This window comes from Passer domesticus, chromosome 17 (assembly GCF_036417665.1).
Source record: "Passer domesticus isolate bPasDom1 chromosome 17, bPasDom1.hap1, whole genome shotgun sequence".
Classification (NCBI taxonomy): Eukaryota; Metazoa; Chordata; class Aves; order Passeriformes; family Passeridae; genus Passer; species Passer domesticus.
In genome coordinates this window covers 10816408-10832844 of record NC_087490.1, presented here as the reverse complement: position 1 = coordinate 10832844, position 16437 = coordinate 10816408, and the positions used below count along the sequence as shown (strand labels likewise).

The 16437-nt window shown below is 49.7% G+C and overlaps 2 protein-coding genes and 1 long non-coding RNA gene across 7 annotated transcripts in view; 1 reads left to right on the top strand and 2 right to left on the bottom strand.

Annotated features, from left to right (window-relative positions):
* Positions 1–1245: 1245 nt before the first annotated feature.
* On the bottom strand, positions 1246–10240 carry VPS33A (VPS33A core subunit of CORVET and HOPS complexes). The gene is made up of 13 exons (XM_064392618.1): positions 10085–10240; positions 9920–9985; positions 9720–9847; positions 8802–8991; positions 7931–8047; positions 7372–7546; positions 6511–6704; positions 4777–4903; positions 4542–4609; positions 3915–4052; positions 3413–3550; positions 3084–3252; positions 1246–2684 (listed from the first exon to the last, which is right to left on the bottom strand). The coding sequence occupies exons 1-13, from the start codon at positions 10184–10186 to the stop codon at positions 2491–2493; spliced, it is 1806 nt and encodes a 601-aa protein (XP_064248688.1). The 5' UTR covers positions 10187–10240; the 3' UTR covers positions 1246–2490.
* An 82-nt stretch (positions 10241–10322) lies between these two features.
* On the top strand, positions 10323–16409 carry LOC135282651 (uncharacterized). Its single transcript, XR_010348721.1, has 2 exons — positions 10323–10373; positions 13007–16409. It is a non-coding gene; the product is annotated as an uncharacterized LOC135282651 (long non-coding RNA).
* The window catches only part of CLIP1 (CAP-Gly domain containing linker protein 1), a 62369-nt gene continuing 57353 nt past the window's right edge, over positions 11422–16437 (bottom strand). For 4 of the 5 annotated variants that reach the window (XM_064392612.1, XM_064392614.1, XM_064392615.1 and 1 more), the window contains 4 exons: positions 14089–14206; positions 13681–13840; positions 13410–13575; positions 13347–13377 (listed from right to left, as the gene is read on the bottom strand). In XM_064392612.1, the coding sequence (XP_064248682.1) occupies positions 13362–13377; positions 13410–13575; positions 13681–13840; positions 14089–14206 (460 nt within the window). In that variant the 3' untranslated portion in view covers positions 13347–13361. Of the gene's footprint in view, positions 11960–12555; positions 12681–12796; positions 12803–13346; positions 13378–13409; positions 13576–13680; positions 13841–14088; positions 14207–16437 lie in introns of those variants that run through there. The other variant, XM_064392617.1, reaches the window with a different exon arrangement.

The following is a 16437-nucleotide window of genomic DNA, read 5'->3' as shown; positions in this document are numbered from 1 at the left end:
TCACTGCTCAGTGTCACCCTTACCCTCCTTCCCAAGGAGTCATCCCAACATTTTAGAGCTCAAATGATGCAGCTCCTTTGCAGTGAGGGGAGGAGAGCCAGGCTCTGTGTTTATTCTTAGCAAAACTGCTTCTGATAATATATGAAAAGTGAAAGTCTTTTGGGATAGAGGTTGGGTAATATTTTCTTTTTTTTTGTAGTAATGTAGACAGCAGAGAAGGAAGATTATGTACTGCAAATCAAATCTCTTACCTACAAAGATATTATGATGTAGAAAATGGTCCCTTAATTTAATTAGGTTCTCTTGTTATCAAATTATTACCCACATGGTCAGCAGGGCCTTGGACAGAAGCAGACCATCATCAGCTGCTCAGGAAGCCTGTTAAATAGTAATTGCTCCTCCAGGGAATTGATCAGCGTCAGGATGGCTTTTATTTTGTTGTTGAATAGTTCCAGGAAGAGGCTTTGTCTAGGTGGAGGGGTTACACAGTTCTAGTGTAGGCTGCAAAAAAACAGGCTGCAATGTTGGTGATGAATTCAGAGTTTACCAAGTGTCTGGTGTAAAGTCTTAACCAAAAAAAGTTTTGTCTGTGGTGTTACTGATTGCTGCCAGGGGAAAGGTGAGCTACTCTGTTTTCCTTTATTCACCTGTGGTGTAGCTCAGAAACCAGCCTGGTCAGTATTTCCTTCAATTAGTTCAACTGTTAAAAATTAATTAAAAAATAATCTGGAAATTGTGATACTACAGAGACCCTTCAAGGCCAACCCAAGGACACACCGTTGGTCTGAGTCAATTTCTTGTTTTTCTCTACACAGTAACATCTAATTTTTGATCCACACCTAATTCAGTTTTCCTTTTAAATACTCTGAAATTAGCTACTTTAAATGGAACTTGCAGAGCAAACAATCCATGTTTGCTTTTCTTGCATCACTGAAGTTGCAGCATGTTTTTTGTTAAGTCTGTCTACAAGTTGCCTCCCCACCTGAAATAGAAAGTCTCCAGTGATTGAAATTGTATTTTTCTTCAAAAGTTCAGAAAATCCACTTCTAATGTATTACAGGTGGCAGAACAGAATTAAATTTTATGTGAGCCTTCGTTAAAAAACACCTGGGTGTTAGAAAACTAGTTTCAATCAGTTATCCAGTTATCCTGGGACAGGGAGACAAGGATACAGCTACCACGGTGCAGGGTTTTATTTTATTTTTGTGTTCTAGAGAGAGGGAGAGTGAGTGCCAACACTTCAAAAAAAATATTAAATACATCTTTATTTTATTTTATTTTATTTTATTTTATTTTATTTTATTTTATTTTATTTTATTTTATTTTATAAGTCAGCTGGAGTTAAACAGATAGAGGGGCTCCATGGAGGGTCTGACTTGGCAGACTTCAGTCTTGGCAAATAAAACAGACCAAAACCCACAGTCACAACTGTGACAACTTGGAAGATTTGAGGGATTTATGGGGACATATTATACATGATAACTGAGGCAGAAATGCTTGCTAAGAGAGTGATTTAAGGTGAGGAGTGGGCCTTTTTCAGTTGTGTTTAGAGTGAACTGCAGTGTGGAAGAGGCCCCAGTGGCTGTGAGGACACCGACAGTGCCCAGCCCAGCACAGGCCCCCCAAGGACCCTGCTCTGCCTTCCCCTCTGCAGCCAGGAGCCAGCACCCAGCCACCAAGCCCATGGAAAATTCCATTTTACAAGTCTGAGCTCTACAACAGCTTGTGACAGCAAGTACCAGTTTATAACCTGAACAGGGGATGAAAAAAGTGTCTGTTTAAAACCCACTGTTTACTGGGTCCCTGCTCCTGCTATTTTTGGCCCCCACACAGGCAGTGTTTGTGTGTCTTCAGCCATAAACTCAGGACACACTGATGTCATTCATACTCTGGAGGAGCTTTCCAGAGTCAGGTGGGTGTACCCAGGACAAAGAAGTCACCTCACAGCCATCCTTTCAGGGGACAAGTGAAGTAAAAGGCTCAAGGATCACAGGTTGTGCACAGATCTCTGACTGACACATCCAATGCATCCGTGGAATGTATCAGGCACCAGAGACAGACAAACAGTCTGGGAGTACTGGTATGAAGTCAGGAACAGAGAACATCCTGCCTCCTCAGCACCTTAGGAGGGTAAAAAACAGAAATCACATCTCCCACCAAAGCTCAACTGAAAGAAAAAAAGCAGCAATTTGCCAAAGAGAAGGACCAGGGCCCATTCCTGCTGCCCCAGCCCTTGGCTGCCAGGTCAGATCATCAGCAGGGATCTCTCTCCTTCCCACTGTTTATCATTAGTGCCTTCCAACCCTGCTTGTCTACTTGAAGTTCCACAGACAGCTGGAACACAAGTGCAGAAGGGATGAGGGTAACTGCTCACGAGCTGGTCCCAGGAGAGCTTCCTTCACTGCGGTGTTTTCTGACAGAGCAGCCGTGCCAGCTGCCATGCCTGTGTCACACAGGGCCTCCCACATCAACTGTCCCTCACCACATGCCCTAGAACGGGGCAGGCTCCAGTTTCTCCATCAAGGATTTGATCCAGGTTGTGCCGTTGATCAGTTTTGTGGTGGCAATGATGTACTCTGTGCCTCCATCCTCCATCTGGGACAGGAACCTCAGCGCGGCGATCTCTGCGTACGTGACCCCGCCCAGGAAGAACACCAGGGTCACTCTGTTCTCACCCTGCTGACCTGTGGGTTCACAAAAAAGGTCCAGGTTGGCTTGGTTTGATTTTTACAGCTCCTTTACATCAGCTGTCAGTCAAACTCAAATGACCTGAATGAGAGGCTGGGACACAGAAATCCACAGTCCGCTCCCAGCTCTGGAGCTGTGAGATGCTACAGGATGTGCTGACCCTCTTTCACATACATCAGTTATTAAAATCACAGGATAAATTTAGGGTTTATTTTCGTACTCTGATGAGAAGTTAAACCATTTGTTTAGGAGGATTAGGTCAATCTAACACTGCTGTGGGACAGGGGGGGATGACAGAGACCTGGACTCTGCCTGCCCCGATTTCAGTTTGCCTCACTCCCTGCTCAGACAGACACATTTTCCTGTCCACCATGGGAAAACAAACCCAAACTCACGCTTTTTCTGCAGGCCAGTAGGGAGCTGCTGCCTCTCCTCGAAATGGGGCCCTGGCAGCATCTTGAGAACCTCCTCGATGCTGCGCCAGCCCGGCCGGGCCAGCAGCTGGGCCAGGCGCACGCTCAGCGGGGCGTAGCCGCTGTACACGTACGAGATGTCATTGGGGTTCTGGGGGACACACAGGGGACAAGCGTGTCAGTGCCACCTCGTGCTGCACAACAGCCTCACACACATCAATAACATCAAATAAAAAATTTATTTAATTTTTTTAATCCTGCTGCTCAGGACTCTGTGGTCAGAGGTAATGTGTGCTGCTGAGCCCCTTTACCTGCTCATTAACATCATCCATCCACAGGCGCAGCGTTTTCCTGATCGTGGGGTAGTTATTCCTGCCACCTGTCTGGGGTTTCAGGAGTCCAGCCTTTTCCAAGTTGTTTAAGGTCAATATATGTTCATAGCCATAAGTCTGTAATATGAAGAAATCACCTTTAGTACCATGGCAATAACCCATGACCAGTGTTAAAAAAAAAAAAGGCAAATATGTTTGTTTAAAAAAATATGTTTGTTTAAAAAATATGTTTTTGTTAAGATCTCTTACAGTATATCCAATTTACAGTGTTTAAATAATATTAGTAAAAAATGATATAAGTCTCTGTATCTACATGTTGTAACAAAAGCACCTCCCAAGTATCTGCCCAAACAGAAACCCAGTGCTCCCTCTGTACACATTATTCAGGTGTAAGATGCATCTGTCTAGAATTGAAGTGTAGAGATGAAGATTTGATGTGGATTTTCTCAGGAATTTTTTCCTCCCAATGTTAGAGCCTAACCTGGAGAATCTCCCTTTTGTAATGGTCCAGAACCTTCTGCTTCAGCCCACTATTGCACACGGATTGCAAGCAAACGAGACGCAAGATCTTGATTAATGGGTGTTTCTGAGCTATGCAGTCTTCAATATAATTGTTAACCTGTTAAAGAAAATATATAAGTGATTATTTAAAGCATTGTTAAAGTGCCCACAGACCTGGAAAGAAAGATCTGGTTTGCCTGACTCTCCAAAAGAGCAAGAAAGAGGAGCAGCTGCTCTCCAGGCAGCTCAGGACCATCTGTACAACAGTGACCCAGCTCTGGTTCCACCTGGGCTCTCCCTAGAGCAGTCCCTCACTCAGTAGCAAACTTTGCACTGAAAAATTCTTATTAACCATCCTCTACATTCCACTGATCTCTCAGAGCATGGGGTGCTCCTGGACAGGTCAAGCACCCCAGCTGTGCACAGGCAGTGACAGGTAACTCAAGAGATCCATTTCACTGGACATCATCTAGATCAGATGTTTCCTCTCTCAAAAAAAACCAAACCAAAGAAAAACCCCAAAAAACATCAAACAAAAAGCCAAATGGGAAAAAAATGTTTTTTGAAGATGTAAGAGTGGCAAACTGCCATTATCTGCTCTGCTTACCTTGTCTGTGTCTATTCCAGACATGAACTCTTGCTCCACTGTTAAATTATCAAAGAAATCTTCAGATGCTTTGGGAAAAGAATGAAAATCAATACAAGAGCAACTGACAGCTTATGCTTTACAATTAACGTTTCAGCAGAGATGCAGTGGGTGGAGCAAAGGCAGTTTTTGCCAGGCTGGGTGATGCCCACCAGGCCACCTGGCATCCTGCTGGATGTGAATGATTCCTACTCACTGGTGATGTCTTTGATGAGCTCTGCGATGGAGGTGTGGTTTGCCAGCGAGCTCCTCGCCGCCTGCATGTGAGGCAGCTGGGACACAAACTGCTTAATCTCTCCAACAGTCTTGGCGTGGTGCCTTTCCTGTAGAAATCCATCACTTGGGTTAGGCCTTGTTCGTGTCAGTAACACCAAACAGATCATTTTATCATGAAGAATTTATTATTACTCCCTGTAGGGAGTTGGAGCTATGCAGCCTTTTAGACAAAGATGCTTACACTGAAGTCTCAGCATTACCTGTAACAGCACTTGGATCATGGGGAGAGGCAGCACGTAATACAGCAGCATCATTAGACTGTTATTTTCCATTATCCCAGTGTTGTAAATAATTTTATCCACATTTGTCTGACTCCAGCCATCACTAGCTGCTCCTCAATTTCCCTACCAGGGGAAACTGCCTTTTTCACAGCAAGAGGAATTACTTTGCTGGCTGACAGGGAGCTCTAGGCCAGCGCTGTCAGAGCTGGGGAACATCTCCCCTTGGAGCAGGAGTGAAAGGTGCTGAGGAACTGGGCTGGCAGGGTCTGCCTTTCACTCTGCTTGCTGGCAACAACATGCCAGGTTTTGAGGCAGGATGTGCTGAAGCACCATGCAGAGTTCAGCTCAAGAGGTCTGCACTGCATTTGGGCTACTTGGAATAAAAATAGTAATAATTTGACTCATATGTGAAGGATTTAAATGGGCAAGTGCAGGCAGGAGAGTCATGATGAAGCCTGTGACTGAAGAAGTCTCTGCTGCCAATATGCTGCTGTTTCATTATCACCTATTACTGCTGACAATTTCTTAGAATTCTCTCTTTTTAACAAGCAGTATGAACAATCCATCTTTAGCACCTCCAGCACTAATAGTGCAGAAGCAGAGCTGCACTGGGGAATGAGGCTGAGCACTCAGTGCTTCAGTTAAGGTACCACTACCTCATTTTAGATGAGGCAGGTGAAGAGGCTAAAAAAATACCCCTAAGGAAATACAATCAAAGAGTGAAGAAGTTCTCTTGAGACTCACCATGAGGTCAGAAAAATGAGATATGGGATCTCATTTATGAATCATCAACAGCATGTTTTCAACAAAACCATAAACATGTCCCACACAGCTCTCCAGATTTGTCTGAGACGAGCATGAATTTACAGTTCAAACCTCCTGCATGACAACTGCCTTTTGCACATTTCTGTTGTTTTTGATGCCAGCCATAATAATCTGAAAGCACATTCTGGTGTTCTATTGCTTAAAGCTTTTTCTCTGCATCCTGAAGGGAAAAGCACCTTTGAGTGGACAAGTACCAAGAGCAGCCAAGTGGAACTGATCAGCACATTAAAAACCACCTTTGGCTTCTGGCAGAGGGAAGCAGCACCTGACTCCTGCAGACTGAAGAGAGCAATTCCTGTTATGGGATCTATGGGCTCAGCACAAGCCTGGATTAGGCAAGCTCTGAGCAGAGGGAAAGCCCCAGAACAGAGGTGTGGGGAGAAATGAGGAACCACATTACTACAGGCTGCTTAAAAGGTGATTTGACCAACACCACTCAGAACAGTCCAAGCGGAGCTGACCTCATCCCAGGGCAGGGGAACAGACTGGAACAGCTTCCTGCTTTTTCTCTGGGTGGGGGATTATTGTGGAAGCAGCTTGAGCTGCCAGTCCCAGCCCTGCTGAACACAGACTGAATTATCTGGTGCACTGTTGGACACAGGCCTCACCTCAAAGGCTGCTGAGATGATCTTGGCTTTCTTGCTCAGCACTGACCCCACAGCGTTGAAGTTCTTGTCTCGGATTTCGGCATAAAGCTCTTCTGCAGAGTTCAGCTGGAGCTTCTTGGGTTCTGTGGGGAGATCTTTCCCACCCTCACCCTGCTTCTTCGGGGCAAACTTCTCAGGAGGGAGTTTCACATAAGCTACCCAATGAAGAGAAATAACCCTTGTAAGGACTGGAACTTCATCAGCAGAAGTTAAGATCAGCAGGCGGTGGAAATGTGTCCCCTGAGCTGGAAACAGCTCTGAGCAGCAAAGCAACATTAACACTCAAACTACTCAGTGCCTGTGTTAATGATGGAGAGTCCCCCTGCACTCAGCAGGAACCTACACAAAGATCAGAACCCAAGTGCCAGCTGCCTTGCTTTCAGAGAGCCTTGGAGGCAGCCCAGCAGCCAGTCCAGTCCAGCAGGAGGATTACAGCCCATAAATGCCTCCCTGGAGTTTTCTTACTCCCTGAAGAGCAGGACAGCGTTCTGAAAATGGCATTTCACAAACTGTCCCTGTTCCCTCAGTGTGGCACGTGATCCAGGCAGGATGGCTGCTGAAGGCACACAGTAACATTGCCACTCACACGCTCCTTGTTCTGTCACTGTGCCTGCCCTTTCAGTAACCATGGACTGTACTTGGCTCCCCTTCCCAGGCAAAAAGAGCCAGAGTGGAACGTGACAGGCTCCAGCTTGGGACTGAACAAACCCCACAGATTTCAGCTGAGCTGCTCCCACATCTCACTCAGTGAAGCACAGACCCACCCACCCCACTGCAGGCTGGCCCAGGACACGGGAAGCTGTCCCTTCGTGCAGGACTCACTGTTCTGGATGCCGTAGATCTCGTCGATCAGCCCCTCGTACGTCAGCTGCGTGGCCAGCGGCGTCAGCAGGTCCACGTTGCGGTCCAGCAGCAGCAGGGTATCAAAGACAGGAAAGATGGAATTCTGGCTGCCAGGGAACTCCCGCTTCATCCTGATCATCATGTTGGCCACGTGCTGCAAGGAAGTCACATTGCTCTGGTGAGGGTGCAGGCCACAGCAGATGGATGTGACCGCCAAGCCCTGCAGGCACATGCTTGTAAAGGAAGGGCATGGCAGGAGGTACAGACTGCCTGATGGACAGAGCAGGATGAGACTGACAAAACAAAAGTCCTTCTCTGCTGCTCCCTGCAGCTCAGCAAGAGAGCAATGGCCAAAGCACTGCATTCACCTCAAGCTGCTCCCTCACCACAAAATATACCAATTAAACCACGGGTTAATCAGAGAGAAGCAAAAAGGATGTGTGTGTGTCATGGCTGGATTAAAAAAACCCAGAGGTGCACTTGACCAAACACCCCTTAAGGCATTTCCAAAGAACAACATAAATTTGTTCAGCCTCACCCGAGCACAGTCGCCCTTCCCAAAAATCTGTGGGATGGTTCCGTAGAGAGCCTGCAGTGTCATCAGCCCCTTTGCTGCATGGTACAGACTGGTCTGGTCACTCTCCAGGTAACACTCCTAGAGAACAAGAGGGATTCTGATGGGACCTGTCAATCCAGTACAGACGCTTCCACAGCAGAGCAGGGTCCATGTGAACAGTTCAGAGCAGACACAGGCTGGGGACAAACTATGGCTGTTGGCATATATGGACCTTATTACCTGTGTTGTCACTACATCAAGTCATTTTCTGATCACTAGACTCTAGTATTTTTTGAACTCCAAACACAAATACAGTGTGATGGAGCAAAAGAATGACTGGAAGGACTTTCTCCTGCTAATTAGGCCAGTCTGAGCACCCAACACCTCATTACAGATGCAAGCCCTGCCATGTCCTCTGAGAGCCCAAACTCCCAAGCTGTCCTGTCCTTGGATGCAACACTCTGGGAGTGCAGGACATGCAGCTGGGATGTGAGAGCTGTTGATGCTCAGTGCAGTGAGAACCATCACACAGCTCCCTGGCTGTGCAGGAACCCACACCGTGCTGGCTCCTGGTGACAGCTGAGTGCTTTAAGCCTCAGGATGCTCTGTTTGTGACAGTAACACCAGCAGCTGAAGCTGGAGGAACTGGGATGCCCTCGGTGTAGTGAGTGTGCCTTCAGCATTTAGTGTGAAAACACACAGGGACATTCAGGCTTCAGGATCAGGCCAGTTTGCTCTGCAAGGCCTTTCCTTGCTGTGCAGTCCTCAAACCCTCTGAGAGCTGCTGCAGCAGCACCAGCATCCAGCACAAAACCACACCCTGCTTTTCCTCGCGGACGAGGCGAGCGCGCACCTTGAAGGCGCTCTCGGACTCCATGGAGAGCAGGTCTGCGTCGAAGGGGATCAGGTCCAGGCTGTACTGCTCGCGGTGGATGAAGGAGCCCAGCACGCCCTGCTCCTTCAGCCACTGCTCGCACAGGAGGCTGCGCCGCGGCACGAACAGGATGTGGAAATCCCTCTGCGGAGAGCGGCCTCTGTCTTCCCTGCCAATTCACAGCAGGAGCACAGCACGGTCACTCACAGACCACGGGTGGGGGCACTGGACTCACACACAACAGGAACGCTGCCTGGGTGGCTGTGGTGAGCTGGGGGTCGGTCTCTCTCCCAGCAACAACAGACAGAACAAGAGGACACAGTCTCAAGCTGCGCCAAGGGACATAGAGGCTAGACTTAAGGAGGAAGTTTTTCACCGAAAGAGTGGTCAAATACTGGAATCATCTGCCCAGGGAGGTGGTGGAGTCACCATCCCTGGATGTGTTTAAAAAAAGACTGGATGTGGCACTCGGTGCCATGACCTAGTTGAGGTGTTAGAACATGGGTTGGACTCGATGATCTTAAAGGTCTCTTCCAACCTAGAGATTCTGTGATTGTGGGTTATGCTGACCCCTGGATTTGGAGAGTCAGTGTCCTTGTGCAGCCACAGCTCTGACACCAGGGCAGGGGGACGTGGCTGTCCTGCAGCTCCCAAAAGGCACAGCAGTCCAAGCCTGACTCATTCCAGATAATTAGAAGGAGTGTACATCCTTGCAAGGAGGAACGCACCCTCTGCATCGCAGCCAGGGTAAAGCCCCCGTGCCAAGGTGCCTCTTCAGCCACAGAGTGGCTGTGCTGCAGTCTGGTGTCTGCCCAGCTGTAACAAACCCGTAACCACTCGGCGCTCGGGCCACGCCGGTCCCCTGCTCACGGCCGCCCTGTGCCCCGCCCGCGGTACCTGAGCACGTTGTCCGTGATGATGTCCATCAGCTCCAGCTTGGGTCTGACGAAGAAGATGATGTTCTTGACGTCGGCCGGGGGCAGCCGGCCCGGCTTGAGCGTGAACATCTTCTCCACCTCATGCTCCTGCGCGGAGGCACGGCCGTCAGCCGAGCGCGGGGCCGGGCCCGGCCGCCTGCCCCGGCCCGCGGCGCTTACCTTGAGCAGCGAGTACTGCGCGATGAGCCCGAACGGGCCGGTCAGGTACTCGTCCCACACGATGGCCTGCGGGGAGGGAGCGCGGGATCAGAGCGGCCACACCAGCGCGGAACCCCGCCTGGAGCGCCCCGGCCCCGGCCCCGGCCCCGGCCCCGCCGTGCGCACCTTGGAGCCCGCGCACTTGTCGAGGAACTCGCGCAGCTCGCGCCGCCCCGCCTCGCGCAGCGCCGTCAGGTTCACCCGGCCCGAGCTCAGGTGCGCCGCCATGGCCGCCCCACCCAGCCCGCCCGCGGGGCGGGGCCGCGCAGGCGCGCGGGGCAAGGGGCGGGGCCGCGCAGGCGCGCGGGGCAAGGGGCGGGGCCGCGCAGGCGCGCGGGGCAGGGGGCGGGGCCTCGCGCGTCAGGGGACAGCGGGGAACGGGCGGCGCTGGGGACCGGCCGTGAGGGGTGACCGTGTGTGATCATGTGTGTGATATGTGTGATCGTGTGTGAGTCATGTGTGATCATGTGTGTGATATGTGTGATCGTGTGTGAGTCATGTGTGTGTCATGTGCGGCCGCTGGCGCCGGGCAGCAGCAGGGAGCTCTCTCCCTGCGCTGGGCACCGCTGCGGCCGCACTGGAGCCCCGTGTGCGGGCCAGCGAGGGGCTGGAGCGAGCCCGGGGCAGGGAGCGGGGCGGGAGCACAGGAGGGCTCAGGGAGCTGGGAAGGGGCTCAGGGAGCACAGGAGGGGCTCAGGGAGCTGGGAAGGGGCTCAGCCGGGAGAGAAGGAGGCTCAGGGGCCCCTTGGCTCTGCACAGCTCCTGCCAGGAGGGGACAGCCGGGGGTTGGGCTGTGCTCCAGGGACAGGGAATGGCCTAAGGCTGCAGAAGGGGTTCAGTTGCACATCAGGAGCAATCTTCACTGAAAGGGTGATTAAATATTGCCCGGGGAGGCAGCGGAGTCACTGTCCCTGGAGGTATTTCAGGAGGGACTGGATGTGGCACGCAGTAGTCCCTGGTCAGGCGGTGTTTAGCCACAGATCTGGTGATCGCAGAGGTCTCTTTCCAGCTGATGGATCCTGTGATTTACAGTGCAGCCCCAGGGCACATCGGTCCCCATGCAGAACCCCTCACTGAACAGAAATGCAGAAAAGAAAACACTTTTTTTTTTTCCAAAATATAACTTTATTATATATATGCATATATACACACACACCACACTCACTATATAGAAGCTGAAAGAATGCAAAACAGGGATGGCCCACAAACTGTTCCAGGTGTGCACAGCTGTGCACAGCAAACAGGTTTCCAAAAACCCCAGCAGCTCCTTACCTGCGGCATTTCCACATTTCACACCAAACCACAACCCAGAGCTCACGGCACCGAGCCACAACCAAAGGAGTACATGAAAATAAAGATGAAATATTTCTCAACTCAGTCCAGTGTCAAAAAAAAGCTTAAAAATCTAATGTACAAATTCAGCCTTAAAATGGTTTAGTGCAAATATGAAAATTAACAGCATATTTTAAGGTATTTAAATAAGCTTTAATAGAACTCTAGTGCTTCATTCCTATACATGTTTTCCCACCAACAGATCCAACAGCACAGGGGCATTTCCTGTTAAGGGCAGGACAAACCCAAAACCTGGGAAGAAACAGCATAAAGTCATTGTTAAATCATTTATTTATCTTTCACTGAAGTTTGTTAAAAAGGGACGGGGGGTCTTTATTAGTGGAAGATCAAAATGTGGATGCTCGTGGGGCCCGGAGCGGGCGGGCAGGCGCTGTCCCTTGTCCCGGCGCCGGGCACGGGCCGCGGAGCAGAGCGGGGCTGTGCCCTCAGAAGGTCTCGTCGTCGTTGCACTCGGCCGTCCAGTGGCCGAACACCTCGCAGGTGTCGCAGTAGGGCCGCTCCCCGCGGCGGCTGCCGTGGTGCGCCGAGTGCGGCGGCTCCTCCGGCGCCTGAGCCTGCGTCGGGCAGTCCTCGGTGTCGTGCAGGTCGAAGCAGCCGCAGATGTCGCAGAAGAGTCGCGGCTTCTTCTTGGACAGGCTCTCCTCCTCACTGCAAGAGCGGCACGGTCAGTGCCGCTGCGGCACAGGAGCAGGGCCCGCGGCCCCGCAGCGAGCTCGTGCTTACCGACACTCGGGAAACGCCACGGAGCTCCACAAACACAGGAAACAAAGCCTCCTCCACGGCCCCGCAGTGCCCCACCACCCCTAACTCTAACATTTACTGAGCAAGCTGCTGTTGGTGCAAACACTCGCACAGAGACATTTAAATAGATGTAAAAGAGTTTCTCTTTTCCCTTAAGAGAGCTGAAGTCATGATACATCAAATAGGTTTTAGTTCTATTTCTCTGGGTTGGTTCTTCCCATCCCAACACAGCTACAGCCTCTTGGGAGCACAGACTCTTCTGCACTTGGAAAGGGCCAGATTCACAAGTCATACATCAGTGTTTGGGACTGATCACTACAGAGCACCACTTGCACCCCCAGTTACACCACAGGGTAAAGAGAATGCTGGATTCAACCACTAAACTCAGGGAAAGTCTGTCTGTCCCTCCTGACAGCTGAGATCAGGCTGGAGCATCATGCAGCTGCCAAGCAGCTCTACCAACAGCTCCCAGAACAAGAGCCAAGTTCCTGCAGGATTTGTACCTGTCATAGTTATTTATCTCCTCTTCGTTGCCATTGAGGGCTGCTTCACACATTCTTTGTATCTTCAAGTTCAGCTCTTCATTTCTCCTCTGCAGATCCACTATCACTGAATTCAGGAAGTCGATCTAGGAGAGCCAAGGACAGGGTCAGTCAGAGGGGCAGGGGGATGGCACCTCCCCAGCCCCGGGGGAACCAAGGAACACTTGGGAAATCAACAGGGGAGGAAAGAAGTGGAACCAACCTCGCCCTGGGAGAAGGAAGGGTTGCCATCAGCAGGTGAATCCAGGGAAGCAGAAAACCAGAAAAAGATTGGTGGTTAGTGCATGTTCATGACACTTCTGGTGGTTGCACAACTGGGAAGGACATTTTGTAATCACTGTGCCTGACATTTGTGATGAACAAAGGCTTTATCATGAGCAGAAGGTGATTCTATTCTAACCACATTTTCTAGGCATTTCTTGGCACAGGCCCCTGAGGTCACTGTGACTGTCCTGCTCTGAATCACATCGTCCTGTGCCAGGAGCACCTTCCTTCTCCATTGCTGCCAGTCCTGGTTCTGAGTCCAGTTCTGCACTTAGGAAGAACTGCAGAGCTTAGAGGTACCCAGGAGCCCAGGGAGCCCATTTCTCCAAGATGGCAAGCACCAGCCTCAGGTGGGCCACAGCTTTTCCTCATGCACATCCAAGAACCCTTTGGGAATGCCAAGGAGCAGTGAGTGCTCTGCTGGGCTGTGCCCCTCAGGCTGCAGGACACAACTTGCCACCCTCATTTCCTGCTTGTTTCTCCAGTACCACTCATCACTTGATTTAGTATTTGCTGTCACTGACATTGCCCTTCAGGAGCTGAGGGGCTACAAGATAAATCTGCCCATTAAAATCCTGACTGACAAAACCCAGTAAGGACTGCCTTTGGAATATTCCCCTCTCCCCCAGCCCCACTGCTGGTTTAGCATGCTCACGTGCACATCCAGTACCTGCTTCTCTCTTGCAATTTCCTCCTGAATCAGAGTAACAGCATCACCTTTAAAGGAAAAAACCAAACAAGGCAGAATGTGACTTGTGCCATGGCTCAGAAATAATGTCACAGGCTCTGGGGGCACAGACACTGGAGTGGCTCTCGCTTTACCTGAGGGGCTCATTACAGGTAAAGGCTGCTCGTTGTTTTCCTTGAGTTTTTGCTCCAAGTCCTTCACCTTTTCCTCAAGTTTCAGTTTGTCAGACTCCAGTGACTTCACCACTGACTGCAGGGTTTTTGCAGAAGCGTTTTCTCCGCGGAGCACCGTGATCTGCAAGAGTTGTGTGACAACACTTGGACCTTCCAGCACCAAGGCCAGGGCCCTGGAAGCAAGGGCTGAACAGCCACCAAAACCACGTGCCAGAGTCACCCGGCTCAGCAGAGGGACCTGAAGATTTGATGCTAAGGTTTAACCATGCCACATGAAAGAAAAATGATCAGCCAGCTCTTCAGGAGCCAGCACACAAAGCCTCTGGCTGCAATTTAACTGAAATTAGCAATCATCCATTCCTCATTTACCTCATGCCTGAGTTTTTCCAGTTCCTCATCTTTTTGTGTGATCAAGGCACTAGTAACATTGATGGATTTCTGTAAAGATGCTCTCTCTTCATCAATTTCTTTTTTTAAAGTTGATTCTCTAAAAGAAAACCAAGTAAAACCAGAAGTCATTTAATGAATGGGTAACTGTAGTGGCCTAAAGTAGTTTCATTTAATTTCAAGTATTAAACTACTGTAAGAAGTGGTTCTTAAAAAACAAATTACAATTTACTACTTGACTAAGGTTTTATATATGTACAAGCATTTCAGGTGTTACAACTGTGGAAACAAAGCAAAAACTTTACCTAGGTGGTACATGCCAGAATCTGCAAAGCACCGTTTCCATTTGAATTTAAAGGAGCAAGTTAACAGACTGGGGAGATACAGGATAAACAAACATGTTGCACAATGTTCCACAAAACCTAACTTGAGAGTTTTGTTACTTCTTGAAAATTACTAACAAGCAACAAAACAGGCATGCAAAGCTCATTGTACAAGTTGTCATGCAAAGCATGGATGAGGCTGGAAATATCAGCTGGTCCTCACTAATTTCAGTGACATCATCATTTCCTGCACCACATGGGATTTGTTTTACTTCATGGGAGAAGAGTTAAAAAGAAATCCTCCAAAGCAGGCACAACTCTCTCCTGTGTACATAGATCCAGTTTTCCCAGTATTTTCTGTGGATGTAACAGAGATACAACTCCTGCCTACAGCTCCTGCCTTGGGGCACCACTGCTGTGACACCCTCACACTGCTGCAAGCTGATCTTCCTGACAGTCACAGAACACACAGTGAGTGACTGTCCTCTGGTGGGAGGAGCATTGCTACAACTTCCCTTACAAGCTGAAAAATTTTGGTTAAAAAAGGAAACAGAAAAGTGACTTCAAACCATTTACTTTTCTCCAAGAGGAACTGGCTCCTCAGTGCAGGCAGCAGTGCTGCTATCAGCTCTGAGCTCCTGCAGGGACTCTGAACTGCTCCACACTCCCCTGCACTGCTGGGGGATCAGGAGCAGAGCCCACCCACGTGGGAGGATGCTCAGGGGGCAGCTATCGAGCTCAAATGGCAAAGTTTCCATCTCTGTGGTACCTACAGTTAGTGAGAGCCACGATACCCAGACCATGAAACACAGGAAATCTCACCCACTCCAGAGAAACTCAACAATGAGAGCACAATCAATGCAATTCTTTCATTGTTCAGATTGTACTCGGGAATGGAAGCAGCAAGTGGAGAATCTGGGGTTCAGAAAAGCTGAGGCAGCTACCAAACAAGAACCAAAACTTGATTTGGTTTTGGTATATTTTCACAATGAGAGAATCAACAGAAGTGGAAACACAACAAGCTGCAGACTGTGTGATCTTGCCTTCAAATACAAGTTACAGTCTTGTTAATAAAACCCAAAAGGACACAGGCATGGAAAGTCCCCCTGGCCAGCCCCGAGCCAGCAAAGCACTCAAAGCTCCACAGCCACCCCCGTGCCCCCCAGGGCTCCCCAGGCTCTGCCTCTCCTGTGCTTTGGACCAAAGGCACGTGCTGGTGTGGGAAAGGATGTGCCACAGTGCACGGGGTGCTGCTGACAGAGCAGAGCTGCAGATCCAGGATCTGCTGGGAGGCAAACCCTGAGGACACCTGGGAATCACAGCTGGGAGCTGCTGCTCACCAGCCCCGCTGCACTGCGCTGCCGTGCTGTGCCCGCAGCTGGGGAAGGGCAGATGGAACAGTGACTCAGCCCACGCTAGGAGCTGTGATCCACTCGGTCAGATCTTCATGGAGAGATCAGGACCAAACAGATGCTTTTGGCACAAATATGGTGGGTTTGCCTTTTGTCGGGCTTGGCTTCAACCAGCACAACGCTGAGGTGGTTGAAAAGGCAAACGGGTTGTAAGGATAGAAATAAAATATTTACAGACTCAGTACAGGAGCCTCGAGTGCTAAAACACAAGGGGAGAGAAAGGAGAGAAGAAAAGAGGACAGAAAACAAGAGGGGAAGAAGGTCCCTGTGCTGGAGCTTTGGGGTTTCTTTCCCTGGACAGTCTCTCCAGGAGCTGCTCCCAGAAATGCTGGAGCTGGAGAAGCCAGAGCCAAGGAAGGAGCTGCTCCTCGGTGTGGATCACACACAGGGAATGGGAAATAACTGCACTGGGAGAGCCTGCAAGGAAAATCTTGTGGAAACTATTTATTTTATGTGGAAAAAAAAAGATTTAGTGAACTTAAACTCTCTTCCTGCCAATTCAAGTTCAAAACATCTGCTTACCAGCAGGGGGGAAATCAAAACAATAAAAATGACTTTTTCATTTAAATGCCATTTTAAAACTTTACTTTCATGAG

Bases quoted from the DNA above. Each gene is read 5' to 3' on its own strand.
- VPS33A (XM_064392618.1), bottom strand. From the start codon at position 10,186: ATGGCGGCGCACCTGAGCTCGGGCCGGGTGAACCTGACGGCGCTGCGC. The intron at 9,986-10,084 runs GTGCGCACGGCG...CCCTCCCCGCAG, and splicing joins ACAAGTGCGCGGGCTCCAAG to GCCATCGTGTGGGACGAGTA. The intron at 8,992-9,719 runs GTACCGCGGGCG...GTGAATTGGCAG, and splicing joins ATCACGGACAACGTGCTCAG to GGAAGACAGAGGCCGCTCTC.